Consider the following 19,745-nt stretch of genomic DNA (forward strand, 5'->3'; position numbering starts at 1 on the left):
AGAACAGAGACCCAATATTGCAATTCAGGCATAATGACTCAACACCATAACAACATAAACATTGCAAACAATTGCAACTAAACCAGGAAAAGTTAGTTACTACCAAACATTTGTTCATGGGGCTCCACACAGTCTGAAGGATACACCAGACAACCAATCCCAAAGACACCACGAGCTAGACAGCAACACTTTGGGGACTTAACTTTACCCCAATAAATACCTGAAACTGACATCAGAGTCACTAAGGGGTATTCAAATATCTTCAGAGGGCACAATCACAGACACAAGGAAATGGTCTCGTACTCTGGATGAAGACGTCAGCAGAGACTCCTGCTGCAAATTTCTGTCCACAACAAAATTTAATGTACACAAACGTGTGCTGCGTACAGAAAAAATATTCTAGAGAAGAACAACATGCTCTGCTAAAACATCTGTACCGTTCGGGCTACCACAAGGAAGAACATTGGTACATTCGGGGACATTTATGTTAATAGATGTGAGGAGTACACAGCATGTCGCACAACTCGGGGTGGTCCACTCACAACTGATGCGGAAAACACGCAGGTAAAAGTATGCCTTTCAACTGTTGCAATTTAGTCACAGCACCAGGACTTTTATCCTCAGATTTTGCCTTGACCCTTATAGATTTACTGAAATTTTTTATTCTTCCAGAGCTCTTTAAGGGTACACTTACTGTCCAACAACTGAAGTATATACAAAGATTCCTTAACACTTAACTACGTAGTGTCTACTATTTCAAATTTTATTCAGAAGAAAAGATGTTAATTTTTCTGGACCCTCTGTTTTGATTCTGCAAACTGGTGCTGTGATTTTTAATACTCGGATACTGAGGGGTACGGGAGTACCTCTCAGGCCTTGAGGGGTACGGGAGTACCTCTCAGGCCTTGAGGGGTACGGGAGTACCTCTCACGCCTTAAGGGGTATGGGAGTACCTCTAAAATGGACCTTATTTTGAGTAACACCTTCTCACTTTAGCTTCATAAAGTACCTGTTCCAAAAAGAAAATGAATGTCACACATTAAGTATAATGAATCATATTGTTCTAGTACAAAAACTGTCTTATGTACAAAGCAACACATTTTCACCATTTTGTTAACTTTCTAAAGTTGTCAGGACAGGTTCCACATTTTGAAAGCAACAGCTGCACATCTGTGACACTGAAGTTGAGAGCCATGGAGATAAGCAACATGTTATTAAATTTTATGATCTGCTTAAAGAGACAGCCTACTCAAAATCTGTCAGCAACATGGACTTTTCACAAGCCACACATTTCCATACAGTAACTTTCACCAAACTACACGTTTCAACACAGGTTCAACACAGTAGACCATTAACTACACATACATACATGATACTTACACAAGCTAAATGGGTTCTTCCCACTGAACAGGCAGAAAAATTAACTTTTAAATCTTGACTGTTTTATAAAATTGTATCTTCATTACAATAATTCTTAAATGAATCAGTATAACCATGGAAAACAAGTGCAAACAACAGCCTAATGTGGGCACCACAATACACTCTTACAGTGAAATACCAGGTTTATACAAGTTTAAAGAAATTCCTATCCATGCTTAAGCAATTCCTAAGAATAAACACTTCACATTGGGAGCACACAAAAGATACAAAAAGTGCCCACCTGGGCCCAGGTACCCTCCTCATCTTCCTGATGTTTAGGGGAAAGAAAAGGAACAGATGACAAAAGTTAGTTGTTAGCATGTTTAGTAAGAAAACACTGAAGTCCACATTTAGCTGATTGTGTTATATGATATACTTAGAATACATGCTGATATCATGCAGAATGTAAAACATGCACAACTACTTTATGCAATGCAAAGGAGTTCTAATGAAGGAAGCCAAGCTAAAGAATTAGATTTACCAATGCTATAAAAACTAAACTAGTACAATCATTTAAATTTAGCACTTCTAGAACATATTTGACAAACAGTCAAATCCATTTGAGGTTGAAATGGTTTGCAAATGTACAAGACAGGAAATGGGACAAGACACAGTAGATGACAGTACACAGATTAAAAATGAACAGGAAGATGTCATAAAAGATGTCAATATTTGGCAGTGAAAGTGAAAGATAAGATTAAAAATTAAAAGATGTGCAATAACATTTGGGACAGAGACCACATGTGAAAAATAAAATGAGTGTCCAAGTCATACAACATATGCAAATTTGCACTTGAAACACAGATTTAATATGTGGCACATGTATGTATGCTAGTGTTTGGGATATAGAATTAATATCTTTTTTTGCAATGTGACCATCTGCTTAATGACATTTAACAGTATCTATGACATACGCAGCTCCATATTGGAACTGCTGTCATATGACTGATGTTAACATTAAAGTCTGCATGTAGACATAACTGTCCCTCCACTGTGGCCCATACAATGGACTACTATGGACACAATAAAGGTCGAGATCACTAACCAACAGGTGCCGCAGCTCTCCCTCCCATACAGAATGACAGTGACCTGGCTTCAGACATAGAAGAGTCGCCAGAGGGTAAAGAGAAGAAGAAATCCAGAATGGCCCCATTCTAAGAAAATGTTAAACTGACGTTTACTTTCTTTTGTATTATAAATCAAGAATGTGTTAGCAGATCACATGGCAAATCTCTATTAAGTATAGTGAATGGGTTACCATTGAATATTTCAGATAAATCTCCTTTGTTTACTTCAAGTACCAAACAGATCACCATTGGAGGAGGTGGGGACAGTGCAAATCAATTTGTCTGGTTAACACTACGTAAAGCACTAACACCTCCTATTGCAGCAGATGTCAGGACAGCAGGAACCTTCCCTTGGGACAGACTAGACTTCCAGCCAGTACTAGAGGCCAAAGTGATAAAGGAGTCTGTACACAATTGGGTTACAATCTCGGTTCCTCATTATCTGATGGGGACAAAAAAACACAACCCATCCACAAATGGCATTTCCTCCAAAGTAAGAAGCACGCTTTTTCTGTCAGCTCTTAATTTGGAGAAGGATGCACTCCCAGCCTAAGACAGCAAACTGTCACTTCCACTTGATGATCTTGCAGAAAAAAAACTTCAGACACACAGTTACTGAACTGCATGTATTCCCACTAATAAAAGTTTTCAAAGTTTAATGAACCTGCAGGTTAGAGATCAGATAAAGATAAAATTGCCAGGTATATACAAGATGCAAAGACATCAAAACATTAATGGACAGCTCACACTACATACTATAAAAACACCACTAATATCACACACACACAGTTGTAAATGTGTTAATCAAAGTGAAAATGTCACAAGATGATGTTTTCAAGTTTTCCAGAGAAGACAGTTGACATTAAGATTTTATTTTTAATATAGTCCGATAGTTCCACAGAATGAATTCCCATCTGCATACCACCCAATGAGAGTCCATTCTAAAAGCTATCAATTTATTGTTATAAGCCCAGAAAAAACTTTATTTAGACATGTTTAAAACAAATAGGCAATTGCACATCACAAAAGTCCCAGTTAAAACAGCACATCCCTTAAAGCAAACCAAGAGAAAAAATGCAAAGCAGCCACTCTTCTCCCCAAGCTGTTACTGAAAACAGGCAAATACCAAGTAAACAGATTACACACGTAATGAAATAAGAGAGACAGTGAGGAGGACACAATGCACAAGCAGCAGGACTAACCGTTTGAGGTGTAGCTGCCAGGTTTTCCATTTCTTCATGCGTTACCCAGACATTTCCTGTGGACTAATGAGACCAACCACATCCAATCACAGGAAGGCAGTAACAAAGAGAGGTGGCAAAACATATAAGCAACAGGTACTTTTGAGGGATACATAAAAGCAATAGGAAAAGGTTTAACAAAATATTTGTTGTACAGTTTACTTGGCTCAAAATCACGATAATGCCAAACAAAACCTCAATGCATTACACTCTTCTGAGTGTTGTAACTTTTCTTAACTACAAACAGTACGGCATCTACTACATACCCAAACTGTATTTTCAGTTTACAATGGCCAAGTCGCTGACAGTGCCAGAACAGCTGAAGTTCTTCTATACTTGAACTAATGACATTTTATGTAGTAATAAGTTTTAATTATAAACTGAAATAACCTAGTTAAAGAGAGTGACAGAAAGCTAACAGTATACTTGTAAGAGACACATGAAAGAATGCTAAACGCCACATTTGTCGGGCATGATTTATCTCCAATGTAAGAATTAAGTGCTACAAAAAACAACTACCCTGTGACCATGTTCACACACTGAAAAAGACACTCCATTTATAATGAGAATGAAACATATTCCTTTTATAATCATAACAAAATACTGTGGACTGCATATCATGGCTGCAATCAAGTGAAAAGATTTTAATCAAAAAAGGGACTATGTCTCAGATTACAATGTTAATCAAAAAAGGGACTATGTCTCAGATTACAATGTTAATCAAAAAAGGGACTATGTCTCAGATTACAATGTTAATCAAAAAAGGGACTATGTCTCAGATTGCAATGTTAATCAAAAAAGGGACTATGTCTCAGATTACAATGTTAATCAAAAAAGGGACTATGTCTCAGATTACAATGTTAATCAAAAAGGGACTATGTCTCGGATTACAATGTTAATCAAAAAAGGGACTATGTCTCAGATTACAATGTTAATCAAAAATGGGACTATGTCACAGATTACAATGTTAATCAAAAAAGGGACTATGTCTCAGATTACAATGTTAATCAAAAAAGGGACTATGTCTCAGATTACAATGTTAATCAAAAAAGAGACTATGTCTCGGATTACAATGTTAATCAAAAAAGGGACTATGTCTCAGATTACAATGTTACTATCTAGTAATCTTTTTCAGCTGTCACTGCTCTAGCAGCAAATATACATCATATAACTATGTCAGAGTTAGTACATTAAGGCTTTGCTAAATTATCAGTAGCAAACTACACTTGGTGAGGAAGTCACCTGTGATGGCAAGGAAGTAAAACTCTTTCACAAATATCACTTCCTTCTTCATGTTAGCAGTCTTTCAATCTGCATGCATTTCTGAACTGTATCAACAGTTTTGCATGACGTTTTAGCTATAATGTATTTTTAGCAACAGAAACTATCTTGTTCAAAGATTTACTCCAAATATGTTGTAGCTTCAAACGGGGTTGTCATATAGAAACATTAATTACATTTTTATTTTAGGAGTATACCCTTCATTTTGAATGTAGTAGACTAGAGTTTATGCTACTTCAGCAAATAAACAAAACACAAGTGACAAAAAGGACTTACAGAATGAAACCAGTATGGAGACAAAGTGCAACATAACTGGAATCAGGATGTACACTTATGCTTGTTTCTCCACTGCTCCAACCCCCCCTCCTCCAACACACACACACACACACACACACACACACACACACACACACACACACACACACACACACACACACACACACACACACACACACACACACCTTCTATGCGATCCCCTGACTATAAGGATAAAATCAGCACCTCTGATAAAGAACATATGGTTTTGAAACAGTCTCTGTGGTGTTCTTCGAAGTGTCACAAACCCAGTACGTCAATATCCTGGGTCCAACAACAAATAATGAGGAAACACCTCTGTGTGGAAGACCTAAGATTCCCTAGAGTTCTCTACTCTAGGGAACGCAGGGAATCTTAGAACATATGGTTCTGATAACAGGATGAGCACACTGCTTAAATTGACTATTTTCTGTGATGACAGTCATTGCAAAAATACACGTACATTAGGGTGCAAACAGAAAACGTACAAGCACAAAGTAAGGTGTGGCAAACAGCAGCAGACTTAAGAGGTAAAGCAGATGCACTTGCTGGAACCCAAAAGCAAGGAAATGTATTACAGTAAGCGCTCAAACACAGACTTCTCCGAACCTCCACTTCTCTTCACATAGCTTTGTCACTCCTGCTGGCTACATTGAAGAGTCCCTGTCCTTAAGAATATCCCATAGTTTGTTCTAAATTAGTATTAAACAATTCTATTCAGACAGCTTTTAAAAAAATTATTTATCTATCTTTGTTCACCAGTAAAGTCCAACTGGGACAGATACCCTTTTTCAGTGAAGGACTGGATTGGAAAGCTCCAATGTTCACGTACATAGGCGATATACAGTATATTTTAATTATACTTGCAGTAGCTGAGGTTTTTTTAATTAGTTTGTGAAAACGTCTGCAATATGCTGACTCCAAACTGCAGGAACACTAGAAGTATACAGCTTTACTTCTCATACTACATGGACTTTTCAGAAACTAAACATAAGAGAAATTCACTGTGTTAATGACATCTTTCCTCAAAGCAGCCTATAAGTAAAGGCCGACTGAGTTACAGTATGCCTTATTTCACTGGGAAGTGGTTTGACTGTTAACATCTTAAAATGGTAAGTAACGTCTGGAAAATTTAATCCTGAATCTAAATTGCGTTGCTTTAAGCCATACAAACTTTATAAAGATCTCTTTCCAGGGTAATGTGTATAGTTTCAGTGCAGTGAAGGCATGACTGCAAACAAACTCGCTCCTGAATCAGACACTTGAATTTCTTTCACCTATACTGTGATTCAAATCCCAAGCTGCTTTACTTTTAAATAATTTTCCTAAGTATTTATCAGTGAAATCAACATGTATTCTCCTTCAACTCTCTGAATATCACGGAATTATACCTTCCTAGACTCTGAGTTAACAAATTATAGCAAACTGATCTTATCCCATTATAACAAGTCTTTTGGAATGATATCAAGAAATATTGTTGGGGAGTGTCCTAAGGTGTTGAACACCAGGTCATCAGCATAGGAGTTACGTGATGATCACAGGCCCCATAAACAGAGTGCATTACTGGGGCCAGCCCACAACATGCACCCTTGTAACAGAGTGCATTACTTGGGCCAGCCCACAACGTGCACCCTTGTAACAGAGTGCATTACTGGGGCCAGCCTACAACGTGCACCCTTGTAACAGAGTGCATTACTGGGGCCAGCCCACAACGTGCACCCTTGTAACAGAGTGCATTACGTGGGCCAGCCCACAACATGCACCCTTGTAACAGAGTGCATTACTGGGGCCAGCCCACAACGTGCACCCTTGTAACAGAGTGCATTACTGGGGCCAGCCCACAACGTGCACCCTTGTAACAGAGTGCATTACTGGGGCCAGCCCACAACGTGCACCCTTGTAACAGAGTGCATTACTTGGGCCAGCCCACAACGTGCACCCTTGTAACAGAGTGCATTACTGGGGCCAGCCCACAACGTGCACCCTTGTAACAGAGTGCATTACTGGGGCCAGCCCACAACGTGCACCCTTGTAACAGAGTGCATTACGTGGGCCAGCCCACAACGTGCACCCTTGTAACAGAGTGCATTACTGGGGCCAGCCCACAACGTGCACCCTTGTAACAGAGTGCATTACTGGGGCCAGCCCACAACGTGCACCCTTGTAACAGAGTGCATTACTGGGGCCAGCCCACAACGTGCAACCTTGTAACAGAGTGCATTACTTGGGCCAGCCCACAACGTGCACCCTTGTAACAGAGTGCATTACTGAGGCCAGCCCACAACGTGCACCCTTGTAACAGAGTGCATTACTTGGGCCAGCCCACAACGTGCACCCTTGTAACAGAGTGCATTACTTGGGCCAGCCCACAACGTGCACCCTTGTAGAGTGCATTACTGGGGCCAGCCCACAACGTGCACCCTTGTTATTCTCCTTAAGGTTTAAACTCCTACGCCAGGAGTATGCAGTATACTGGCCCCTTTAACCTTTGCAAGCAGTCATCAGTATACCAGTATTAAGGAAAGCAAGTCTGTCCTCATGATCCACGCTTCTACAACCCCCCACCGAGGTGTCTATGCCTACAGGAACACTCTAATATGATGACACTATAAAATTAATTTCTTGACACCCACTTTATCCTGCTGAGTGTCAAGGAAAGCTGAAGCCTATCATGGCAAGCCGCAGGTGTAAAGCTGAGAATCAGTTCTGGGCAGAACAGCAGTCCATCATGGGAAGGACACACACACACACACACACACACACACACATACAGGAGATGCAGCCTGGTGTGGCAAGGCAGCAAGTGTAAAGCAGAGAATAAGTTCTGAGTGGGACACCAGTCCATCATGGGTTATACATACACAAACACACACAAGCACGGGAGCTGCAGCAGGTGTAAGGCAAAGACTAAGTTCTGGATGGCACACCAGTCCATGACAGGATGTAGATACATACAGTGCAATGAAAAGTATTTGCCCCCTTCCTTATTTCTTATTTTTTTGCATGTTTGTCGCACTTAAATGTTTCAGATCATCAAACAAATTTAAATATTAGACAAATATTAGACAAAGATAACCCAAGTACATACAAAATGCAGTTTTTAAGTGATGATTTTATTTATTAATTAAAAAACTATCCAAACCTACATGGCCCTATGTGAAAAAGTAATTGCCCCCTTGTTAAATCATGAAGTAACTGTGGTTAATCACATTTTTGGGAAAGCTGTGTTCAATTTCAATAGCCATACCCAGGCCTGATTACTGCCAGACCTGTTGAATCAAGTCATCACTTAAAAAGAACCTGTCAGACAAAGCGAAGTAGGCCAAAAGATCCCAAAAAGGAAGACATCATGCCGCGATCTAAAGAAATTCTGTAACAGATGAGAAACAAAGTTACTGACATCTATCAGTCTGGAAAAGGTTGGAAAGCCATTTCTAAAGCTTTGGGACTCCAGTGAACCATGGTGAGAGCCATTACCCACAAATGGAGAAAACATGGAACAGTGGTGAACCTTGCCAGGAGTGGCCGGCCTACAACAATTACCCCAAGAGTGCAGCAACGACTCATCCAAGAGGTCACAAAAAAGCCAGAACATCTAAAGAACTGCAGGCCTGAGTTAAGATCAGTGTTCATGACTCAACCACAAAAAAGAGACTGGGCAAAAATGGCATGCATGGCAGAGTTCCAAGGTGAAAACCACTGCTGACCAAAAAGAACATAAAGGCTCGTCTCACTTTTGCCAAAAAACATCTTAATGATCCCCACGACTTTTGAGAAAATACTCTGTGGACTGACTAAACAAAAGTTGAACTTTTTGGGAGGAACAATCTGGCGTAAAAGTAACACAGCATTTCAGAAAAAGATCATCATGCCAACAGTCAAACATGGTGGTAGTAGTGTGATAGACTGGAGCAGCTTTGCTGCTTCTGGACCTAGACGACTTGCTGTGATTGATGGAACCATGAATTCTGCTCTCTACCAAAACACCCTGAAGGAGAATGTTCAGCCATCAGTTCGTGACCTCAAGCTGAAGCCCACTTGGGTTCTGCAGTAGGACAATGATCCAAAACACACCAGCAAATCCACCTCTGAATGGCTTAAAAAAACAAAATGAAGGTTTTGGATTGGCCTAGTCAAAGTCCGGACTTGAATCCAATCAAGATTCTGTGGCATGACCTTAAAAAGGCGGTTCATGCTTGGAAACCTTCCAATATGGCTGAATTAAAACAATTCTGCAAGGAAGAGTGGGCCAAAATTCCACAAAAGCAACATGAAAGACTCATTGCCAGTTATCGCAAACACTTGATTGCAGTTGTTGCTGCTAAGGGTGGCACAACCAGTTATTAGGTTTAGGGGGCAATTACTTTTTCATATAAGGGAAAAAAAATATCCAAACCTACATGTCCCTAACAAATAAAATCATCACTTAAAAACTGCATTTTGTGTTTACTTGAGTTATCTTTGTCTAATATTTACATTTGTTTGATGATCTGAAACATTTAAATGTGACAAACATGCCAAAAAATATCAGGAAGGGGAAAATACTTTTTCATTGCACTTTACATGTATACACATACATATACACCAAGTGTTTTTCAAATGTGGCAGAAAACTGGAAACCTAGAGAAAGAACACATTTATTAACAATAAAATTGTTTACAGGAGGTGCTTTTGTTACAACGCTGCAATAAGGAGGACATTGGAAAAGAAAAGACTCTCTACCTGTAAACGTTCATTTTGATTACAAATTGTTAGGCTCATTTCAATAGAACCCCTGCAGTCTCTGCAATACAAGAGTAGTATTCCCAAAATTACTAAAATAGGCAAAAGAGCCAGAAAGAAACAGAAATATTAAAAGTAGAATGTGCTGCTCCTGGCATGGATGTGCAAGCTACAGTACCTGCTACTGGTTTAAAAACATGATAGAAATCTTGCACCTACTAGAGGCAAGTCCTGTCTTCACACTGGTTACAGACCTGTAAGCACTGTATGAAGATGCCAGTGGAATCTCCTGTCATCACACTGGCTACAAGCTTGTAAGCACTGTGTATACATATCCCAGTGGAATCTCCTGTCATCACACTGGCTACAAGCTTGTAAGCACTGTGTATACATATCCCAGTGGAATCTCCTGTCATCACACTGGGTGTATGCTTGTTAACACTGTGTGTAGAATTCATTGGAATCACCTGATAACACACTGATTACAGGGTGTGACGCCCGTGCACTGGTCCAGTAATCAAGGAGCATCAATCTTCGCCAATAACACCAGTAAGGGACGTGCATATTGAGAGGATAACAAGTACACACAGTAAAGTACAATTTCCCTTAAGAGCACACAGAGATCACAGTCAGTCTGGGGCTGGTTTCTCCCTTTCTCTCCAAATCCCCAATAAGACTCCACACTGGCAGAGCTATAGGGTTCAGATCTCAGCCAAATGGTCAAGCCAAAACCTCCAGCACCCTCCCTGTCCAAGCAGTGCCTCGTGTCCCTGCCCAAGTAGCTGACACACACACACACACACTTTGAGATGTGAAGTATATACAAACACACAGACATCTCCTGGGGAATGCTGGCACAGGTTCATTAGCTATGCCCCCTCCTGATCAGACTATAAGGTAGAAATCACTGCCACCAACCACTACTTATCAGCTACCATACAGGCCCTTACTAAATGGTGTCCAATTCTACTGTGCAATGTTATTATCCAACTGATAAGTGTGACTGAGACTTGAAGGCCATTTAGGAGTGGCTTGTACAGTATCACCAAATACATGAAAGTACTCTAAGAGCTTAAATATCTCTACACAAAGCAGCCACAGTTAAAAAGTTTAAAAATATTTAATGATAAATAATAAAAACAAGACAATACTCAATAATTCAACACAGTGACAATAAAGAGTTCAGAAATCACAGGAAATATTTTAAAAACATTGTACGACACTCTCACATAAATATAGAAAACATCTACACTAATCTGGCTGTATTCCTATCTCTAAGAAAAATACTAAGATCTAAGTCTTACTTACACAGCAAAGCAAGTGCTGGTGAGTTGTTGTCAGATTCAGAACAAAATACAAAATGCACTCTTTCTCTCTCTCTCAGATCGTTTTTAAATTGATAATACACACTACTGCTGAGTCATTTCAGATTACATCATTCTTGACACCTCTGCTCAAGTTCCCAGGCTCACATAACTTAAAAGTTAACATTTCTTTGTGATCTGCAGCTGCCAAGAATTCACAGAGAAATAAGACACTTTACATGTGAAACCTAGAAATTACCTATGTCTTAAGATAATAGAAACTCCTATCCTAGACATCCTGTCTCTTAGCTTGAAATAACACACAGTCGTAAAATTCTTTACTTATTAGCTTATTTTCTTAGAGTCTGCAAGTTAACTATGTATGTTCCAATTTCTACCATGAAACATACATTACATAGGCATAGAGTTTATACACATTTCTGCTTTCTTCCAGCAGGGTGTACTGTGGTTACAACCCTGAAGCTCTCAGTTTTCTTACATTTGTGAAACAAACCTGTGGATCATATTAATATTTACAAATGACATAGAATTATTTACAAAATTCTATCTAGCTGGGCTGGCAGCATCTCAGTTTATCACATCACCCCCCCCCCCCAGATAAACTCAAGTTAGTTTTTCAAGTGAACCTTGAGAAACTCTGCTTGAGAGGGTTGAGTCTATCTGGATATACCTTACCCCATTCCCTGTCTTGACAGCCCATCTGCACTGGCATTGCTAATCCCACTGTGGTGCTGCACTGACATATCATATGCTTGAAACCCTAGGCTCCACCTTAGTAACTTGGCATTTTGCTGGCTGGCTCGATGTAACCATGTTAGGGGATTGCGATCTGTAACTACAGTGAATTTCCTTCTGTACAGATAAGGCTGAAGTTTCTGTAGTGCCCACACTATGGCTAGACATTCCTTTTCTACGGCTGTATAGCATTCCTCCCTGGGTTGAAGCCTATGACTGAGACAAACCACTGGGTGCTCTTCTCACTCTGAAGAAATCTGGCTAAGTACAGCCCCCACCCCTTCTACCTGCACAACAAATTATTTGCTGTAATCTGGACTAGCTAACACAGGGTTCTTCCCAAAGCTTCTTTAAGCTTCTGCAATGCCTGCTCACATGCTATGGTCCACACTACCTTACCTGGCCTGTTTTTCCTTGTCAGGTCTGTGAGGGGAGCAGTTATGGTACTATAACTGGGGACAAACTTTCTGTAGTACCCTGCTGTCCCCAAGAATGCCTTCACCTGCTTTTTGGTAACAGGTGCAGGCCATGCCTGAATGGCTTCCACTTTGGCCAGTTGTGGGCTGATCTTACCACTCCCCACTCTGTCCCAGGTAGGAGACCTCTGCCATACCCACCTGACATTTGCTGGGCTTAATGGTCAACTCTGCCCTCTGTAGTCTGCCCAGCACCTCCCTGACATGCTGAAGGTGTTCTTGCCAGGAATGGCTGTAGATGTCAATATCTAGGTAAGAAAGGACAAAATCTACTGCTCCTGCTAGGATAGCATCTACTAGCCTCTGGAAAGCTGCTGGGGGCATTTTCATCCCAAAGGGCATGTTTGTGAACTCATACAAGCCAAAAGGAGTCAAAAAGGTTGACCTCCCTCTAGCACTGGGAGTCAAAGGCACCTGCCAGTAACCATTGGTAAGATCAATGGTGGTAAGATACTTAGCCCCACCCAGCTGCTCTAGGGCTTCATCTGTCCTATGCATGGGGTAAGCATCTGACTCTTTGTGACTATTTAATTTCTTGTAGTCCACACAGAACCTGGTGCTGCCATCCTTCTTTGGCACTAGCACCACATGGGAGGCCCAGGGGCTGTTGAACTCCTGCATTACCCTATTTCCAACATTTCCTGTATCTGATCCCTCAGAATTTGTTTGACACTCTCAGGCACCCTATAAGGGGCCTGCCTAATAGGCTTTGGGGCCCTGTATCCACCTGGTGCTGCACCAGGTTGATGCACCCTATTTTCCCAGTGAACATGTCCCCAAGCTCCTGTAACACTGCTCGGATTTATCAAACCTGGGTAGGAGATAGCTGCTGGGAAATTGCTACCCCTTCCACTGGGGTGTCAGTCCGAGACTCACTGAGGAGATCAGTCACCAGACCTCCCTCAGACTCCTCCTGCAATCCACTGCAAATATTCAGCACAAGGGCCTCCCTATCATGGTAAAGTTTCATCATGTTAACATGGTACAATCTGTGCTCCCGCCTCCTGCCTAGCAGTTCTACCATGTAGTTAACATCACTGACCTTCCTTACCACCTTGTAGGGTGCCTCCCACGCTGCTTGCAGCTTGTGTCTGACAGGAATGAGAACCATTACCTGCTGCCCTAGACCATATTCTCTAGCTTGAGCATTCCTGTCATACCAGACCTTTTTCTGCTGTTGGGCTTCTGCCAGATTCTCCTGGGCCAAGCCCATGAGTTCCCTGAGCCTTGTCCTGAGGTTTTGGACATATGCCACAACAGACTCCTGGTGAGATTCGCACTCACCCTCCCACTCATCACAAATTAAATCTAGAGGTCCCCTCACCATATGCCCATAAAACAACTCAAAGGGTGAAAAACCCATGGACTCCTGGGGAATCTCTCTATAAGCAAACAACAGATGGGGCAAATATTTGCCCCACTCCCTCTTAAACTGGTCTGAAAATGCCTGTAGCATGGACTTGAGCATAGAGTTTCACCTCTCAACAAGACCATTAGTCTGGGGATGGTAGGGGGTGGTATTTAGGTGCTTCCACAAACAAGCCAGCAGGTCTGACATGAAATTAGCACCTCTGTCAGTCAGTATTTCTTCTGGGAAACCTATCCTGCTGACAATCTCTAACAAAGCATTTGCCACCTTTTCTGCCTCAATGGAGGACAAAGCAACTGCCTCATGGTATCTTGTAGCATAATCTACTACCACTAAGATATACTTTATCCCTGTGGAACTTGGGGTAATCAAATGCCCCACAATATCCATAGCTACCTTCTGAAATGGCTCCATAATCACAGGCAAAGGCATCAAAGGAGCTTTCACCTTGTCTCCTGCCTTGCCTACTTTTTGGCACTGCTCACAGGTACTGCAGTACCCTGTTACATCTCTGGAAATTCCAGGCCAATAGAAGTTATGCATAATATGTCTCTTTGTATGTTTTATGCCCATATGACTTGCAAAGGGAATATCATGGGCTATGGCTAGAAGTACCAAATGGTAGGCTCTACCAACTGCTGTATCCTCTCACCTTCTAGCCCTCACTTAGGGGTCCACTCGCTGTACAGTAATCCTTTGTCTCAGTATACAGAATCCCCCTTTCCTTGAAAATTAGGTGCCTCACTTGCCACCTCCCTCAGATCTTGTAATGTAGGGTCTGAGAAATGAGCCTGTCTCAACTCCCTCTTTGTAACCCTTCCCAGCTCCCTTTCTACAAGAAGTCTGGTATCCTCTGACAGTGGTGTCTCACTGTCAGCCTGGGTACTACTACTCACCTCTGCCCTTGCAGTCACTCTGTCCAAGGGAACATCAGTACCCACAAGCAGCTGTAGCTCACCTTCAGTCTCACTGCTACAGGGTAGCTTCCTTCGGAAGTACCCACCTCACCAGTCCTGGCTGCAAGTGTGTGGTCTGTCTTGGTCTCCCCCAGGCTACCAGACCCACATGCTTGTCTCAGAGTCTGACTGAACTGCATGAATGCATGGTACTGTATTATCAAACTCATTCCCTATCAGGACATCTGCAGGGATATCTTCAAACACACTTACTTGCTGGCTTCGTTTTCCACTCTCCCAGTCAAGGTGAACCCTAGCCAAAGGTATTTGAAATGGAGTCCCTCCTAAAGCTCTGACTGAAGTAGACTGCCCAGGCAAGTACTGCTCCTCTGTAACCATTGCAGATTTCACATAATGGTTATGTCAGAGCTGCCCCTTGCTTAGCAATGGTCTCTTTGCCATTCACTAAGATAGAATATAACTTCTTGCGGTAGTTTCATACCCTTGTTGTCTCAAGACAACCTACTATTGGCATTTTGTCATTCCCACTTACCGGCTCTCCTACCTTTTGTTCCCCACCTTGCCTCCGTGGACATTTATATGCTACATGGCCCCACTGGTTGCATTCAAAACATTTAACCTTAGGTCCTGGACGTGTACCTGAACTAGTGGCTTCCCCTGCTTCTGTCAGATTCTGTTGGGGCAGTCTGAGCTTCCCACCATGGGTTCCCTTAGACCCATGAGCAGCACTGGGTGTCCCTTTCCTGTGCAGTGATGCCCCGCTTGCTAGGTATAGGTCTCCTTTCTTCCCCAACTCATCTGTAGTACAGCATTGTCCATCAGCTAACCAGATTCTCATGCTCTCAGGCAAAGTGCTAAGGGCTTGTTCCCTCACCAAAAGGTTTGCCAGCCCTTCAAAAGTAGTGACCTGACATCCACTCACCCACCTATGAAAATAAGTGCTTAGTTCAGCAACATATTCACACAAAATTTCATCTGCCCTACGTCTATGCTCACAAAACCTTTTCCTATAAGCTTTTAGTGTTAGCTTAAAAAATTCTAGCAAACAATTCTTTACAAGATTATAATTTAAAAAGTCATGATCAGACAGTTTGGATAGAACATTTACAGCTTCACCATGGAATAAGGAGGTTAGGAACCGTACCCAGAGCCTTTGGTCAACATCATATTGTTTACAGACCCTCTCAAACATATGAATGAAACTATCAAAATTATCCCCCTCTGTAAACTGTGGAAGAAAGTTACTGACTGTTGTTGCTTCTGGGGTTCAGTTACTCCCTTCCCCATTACCTCCATGACTCTGGTGAAGAGTCAGCATCTCCTTTTCATGTTGTCTCTGCCTCTCCTTCTCCTCAGCTTTCATTTCCAAACGCCTGGCCTCCAACTCAAGTCTCTTTAGCTAGAGATGTCCATTCTCTGAGGGTTGTACATCTCCGTGGCCAGTCTGATCGTCCTCCTGGTTGTGATGTTCTGATGCAGCTGTAACCAAAGCTGCAATCATGTCTGCTGTAGTCAAGTTTCCCTGCACCAGTCTAGCCTGGCACATCTCAGCTAACTGACTCCTTGTCAGCTTGCCATACTCCTCTGCTGACATGCTTGCCTGCTCTCCTTGACTAACTAAACTAACAAAAGAAATAAAACAATTTTGATCTGAGCTCTGAATGTTCACTGCATGGCTAACTTAGAGTACAAAAACACCTTCAGTGATCACTGTATACAAGCTACATGAATTCACTATCCACACCACTACAAGTCAATTAATATGTGATGTGGCTGTCTCACCACTATCAACCAATTAATATTTGATGTGGATATCCCGCCATTGCCAAACAATATGCAATGGTCGTGCACTGGCCCAGTAATCAAGGAGCCTCAATCCTCACCACTAACACCAGTAAGGGACATGCACATTGAGAAGATAACACACGCAGTAAAGTACAATTTCCCTTAAGAGCACACAGTCAGTCTGGGGCTGGTTTCTCCCTTTCTCTCTAAATCCCCAATGAGACACCCCACTGGCACAGCTATGGGGTTCAGATCTCAGCCGAGTGGACAGGCCAAAACCTACAGCACCCTCTCTGTCCAACCAGTGCTTTGTGTCCCTGCCCAAGTAGCTGACACATACACAAACACACAGATTTGAATTATATACAAACACACAGACACTCCTGGGAAAGGCTGGCAAAGATTCATTAGCTATGCCCCCTTCTGCCCAGACTATAAGGTAGAAATCACTGCCACCGACCACTACTTAGCTACCATAAAGGCCCTTACTGAAGGGTGTCCAATTCTACTGTGCAATGTTGTTATTATCCATCTGGTAAGTGTGACATGCAACAAGTACACTAACAGCTTAAATATCTCTACACAAAACAGCCACAGTTAAAAGATTTAAAATATTTAATGATAAATAATAAAAACACAAGACAATACTCAATTCAACACAGTGACAATAAAGAGTTCAGAAATCACAGGAAATACTTTAAAACAACATTGTAGGACAGTCTCACATAAAAACAGTAAACATCTACACTAACCTGGCTGTATTCCTATCTGTCTCTAAGAGAAATACTAAGATCTAAGTCTTACTTACAGAGCAAAGCAAGTGCTAGTGAGTTGTCAAACTTAGAACAAAATACAAAATGCACTCTCTTTCTCTCTGAGATAGTTTTTAAATTGATAATACACATTACTGCTGAGTCATTTCAGATTACATCATTATTGGCAGCTCTGCTCAAGTTCCCAGGCTCACAGAACTTAAAATTTAAGATTTCTTTGTGATCTGTAGCTGCCAGGAAGTCACAGAGCAATAAAAGACACTTTATATGTGAAACCTAGCAATTATCTCTGTCTTAAGACAAAATAAAGAAACTCCTACACACACAGTCGTAAAATTCTTTACTTATCAGCTTGTTTTCTTAGAGTTTGCAAGTTAACTCCATATGTCCCAATTTCTACCATGAAACATACATTACATAGGCATAGAGTTTATACACATTTCTGCCTTCTTCCAGCAGGGTGCACTGTGGTTACAATCCTGAAGTTCAGCACATAACACAGTTTTCTTACATATGTGAAACAAGCCTGTGGATCATATTAATATTTACAAATGACACGGAATTATTTACAAAATTATTTACAAAATTCTGTCTAGCTGGGCTAGCAGCCTCGCAGTTTATCACACAGGGCTGTTGGCTTTCTGGTGAAAGAAAGCAAAAAGCTGCAACTGTCAATCTACACAGACTATGTCTGAGTGGCACATCCAAAACACCCTCCGCTACATGCATGTGTATGTGTGTGTTGGAGGGGTGGGGCCCTAAAAGCAGGTTGTGGATGAAGAATACATTCCTCCACTGCTAAATTCTTAGTCTCCATGAAAAACAAAAACAATTGGAGCTGGATTAAAATGCTCCACAATAGCTACAAAACCAGTTTTAGGAAGAAAATTAATACATCCTAAGATGTACATAGTCCTTGCAGAATAGGAAACAAGGTTCCATGCACCTTAAGAGCATGGAAATCAGATATTTGCACAGCAGAAGGAATGAATAACAGAAGAATACTTACAAGAAGAGTAACTTTCATTTCACTGAATGGCAAACATGACCATGTGTCAGTTCAATTACAGCAATCTGTATTTGTATATGCTGAGTGTATAGTGAATAAGTTCCTGCTGCTGTTAGATCTCCTAGAGCAACTTATTTTTGTATATGCACCCATTGCATATTGCATTGCATTTAACTGTACTGCTTCCATCTAATGTTTTTATTTCTCCCTGGAACTGCTCTCATATTTCCGTTCTGAAATGTCTTTCCCTCTTCTTTTGTGCTGTACTTATTACATGTGCAGTGGATATAAAAAGTGTATACACCCCTGTCAAAATGCCAGGCTTTTGTGATATAAAAAATGAGACCACAATAAATCATTTCAAAACTTTTCACACCTTTAATGTGACCTATAACCTGTACAATTCAATTGAAAAACAAATCTGTTAGGGGAAAAATATTAAAAAATAAAAAATGTACAATAAGCTGGTTGCATAAGTGTGCACACCCTTAAGCTAATACTTTGTTGAAGCACCTTTTGATTGAATTATAGTATTCAGTCTTCTTGGATACAGACCTGCCATCAATTAAAGAGACTCTGATTAACCCCAAACAAAGTTCAGCTGTCCTAGTAGGATTTTCCTGACATTTACTCAGTTGCCTGCTACAGCAAAAGCCATGGTTCGCAGTGAGCTTACAAAGCATCCTTGAAGGCAAAAGGCTGAGGTACCAAATATTGTGGTGAAGTAAAGAATCTATTACCTTTGCTACATGTTTTTTTCTTATTTTGTGAACAGTACTGTTTTGTTATACAACCCCAAATAAAGTTCAGCTGTCCTAGTAGGATTTTCCTGACATTTACTCAGTTGCCTGCTACAGCAAAAGTCATGATTCACAGAGAGCTTACAAAGCCTCAAAGGGACCTCATTGTTGATAGGTATCAGTCAGAAGGGTACAAAAAAATTCCACAGCATTGGATATACCATGGAAGAGTCATCACAAAGTGGAGAAAATATGGGACAACAGTGACACTGCAAAGAACTGGACATCCCTCCAAAATTGATGAAAAGACAAGATGAAAACTGTTCAGGGAAGCTGCCAGGAGACCTACAAAGAGCTGCAGGAATTTCTGGCAAGTACTGGGTGTGTACTACATGTGACAATAATCTCCCATATTCTCCATATGTCTGGACTATGGGGTAGGGTTGAAAGACGGAAGCCTTTTCTTGTAAAGAAAAACATCCAGGCCCGGCTAAAATTTGCAAAACAATACATCAAGTCTCCCAAAAGCATGTGGGACCATGGCTGAACTTTCTGGCCACAATTCCAAAAGGTAAGTTTAGAGCAAAAACAA

At 41.2% G+C, this 19,745-nt stretch overlaps 1 protein-coding gene across 1 annotated transcript in view; it reads right to left on the reverse strand.

Annotated features, from left to right (window-relative positions):
• Positions 1-19,745, reverse strand: part of PPFIA1 (PTPRF interacting protein alpha 1) — a 2,891,353-nt gene that overhangs the window by 573,116 nt on the left and 2,298,492 nt on the right. Inside the window, exons 24-25 of the mRNA XM_044082514.1 lie at positions 3,689-3,751; positions 1,661-1,687 (exon numbers count right to left, since the gene is read on the reverse strand). Coding sequence (XP_043938449.1) covers positions 1,661-1,687; positions 3,689-3,751 — 90 coding nt within the window. The remainder of the gene's footprint in view (positions 1-1,660; positions 1,688-3,688; positions 3,752-19,745) is intronic.

This window comes from Protopterus annectens, chromosome 9.part0 (genome assembly GCF_019279795.1).
Source record: "Protopterus annectens isolate FY-2018-M chromosome 9.part0, PAN1.0, whole genome shotgun sequence".
NCBI classification, from domain to species: Eukaryota; Metazoa; Chordata; order Ceratodontiformes; family Protopteridae; genus Protopterus; species Protopterus annectens.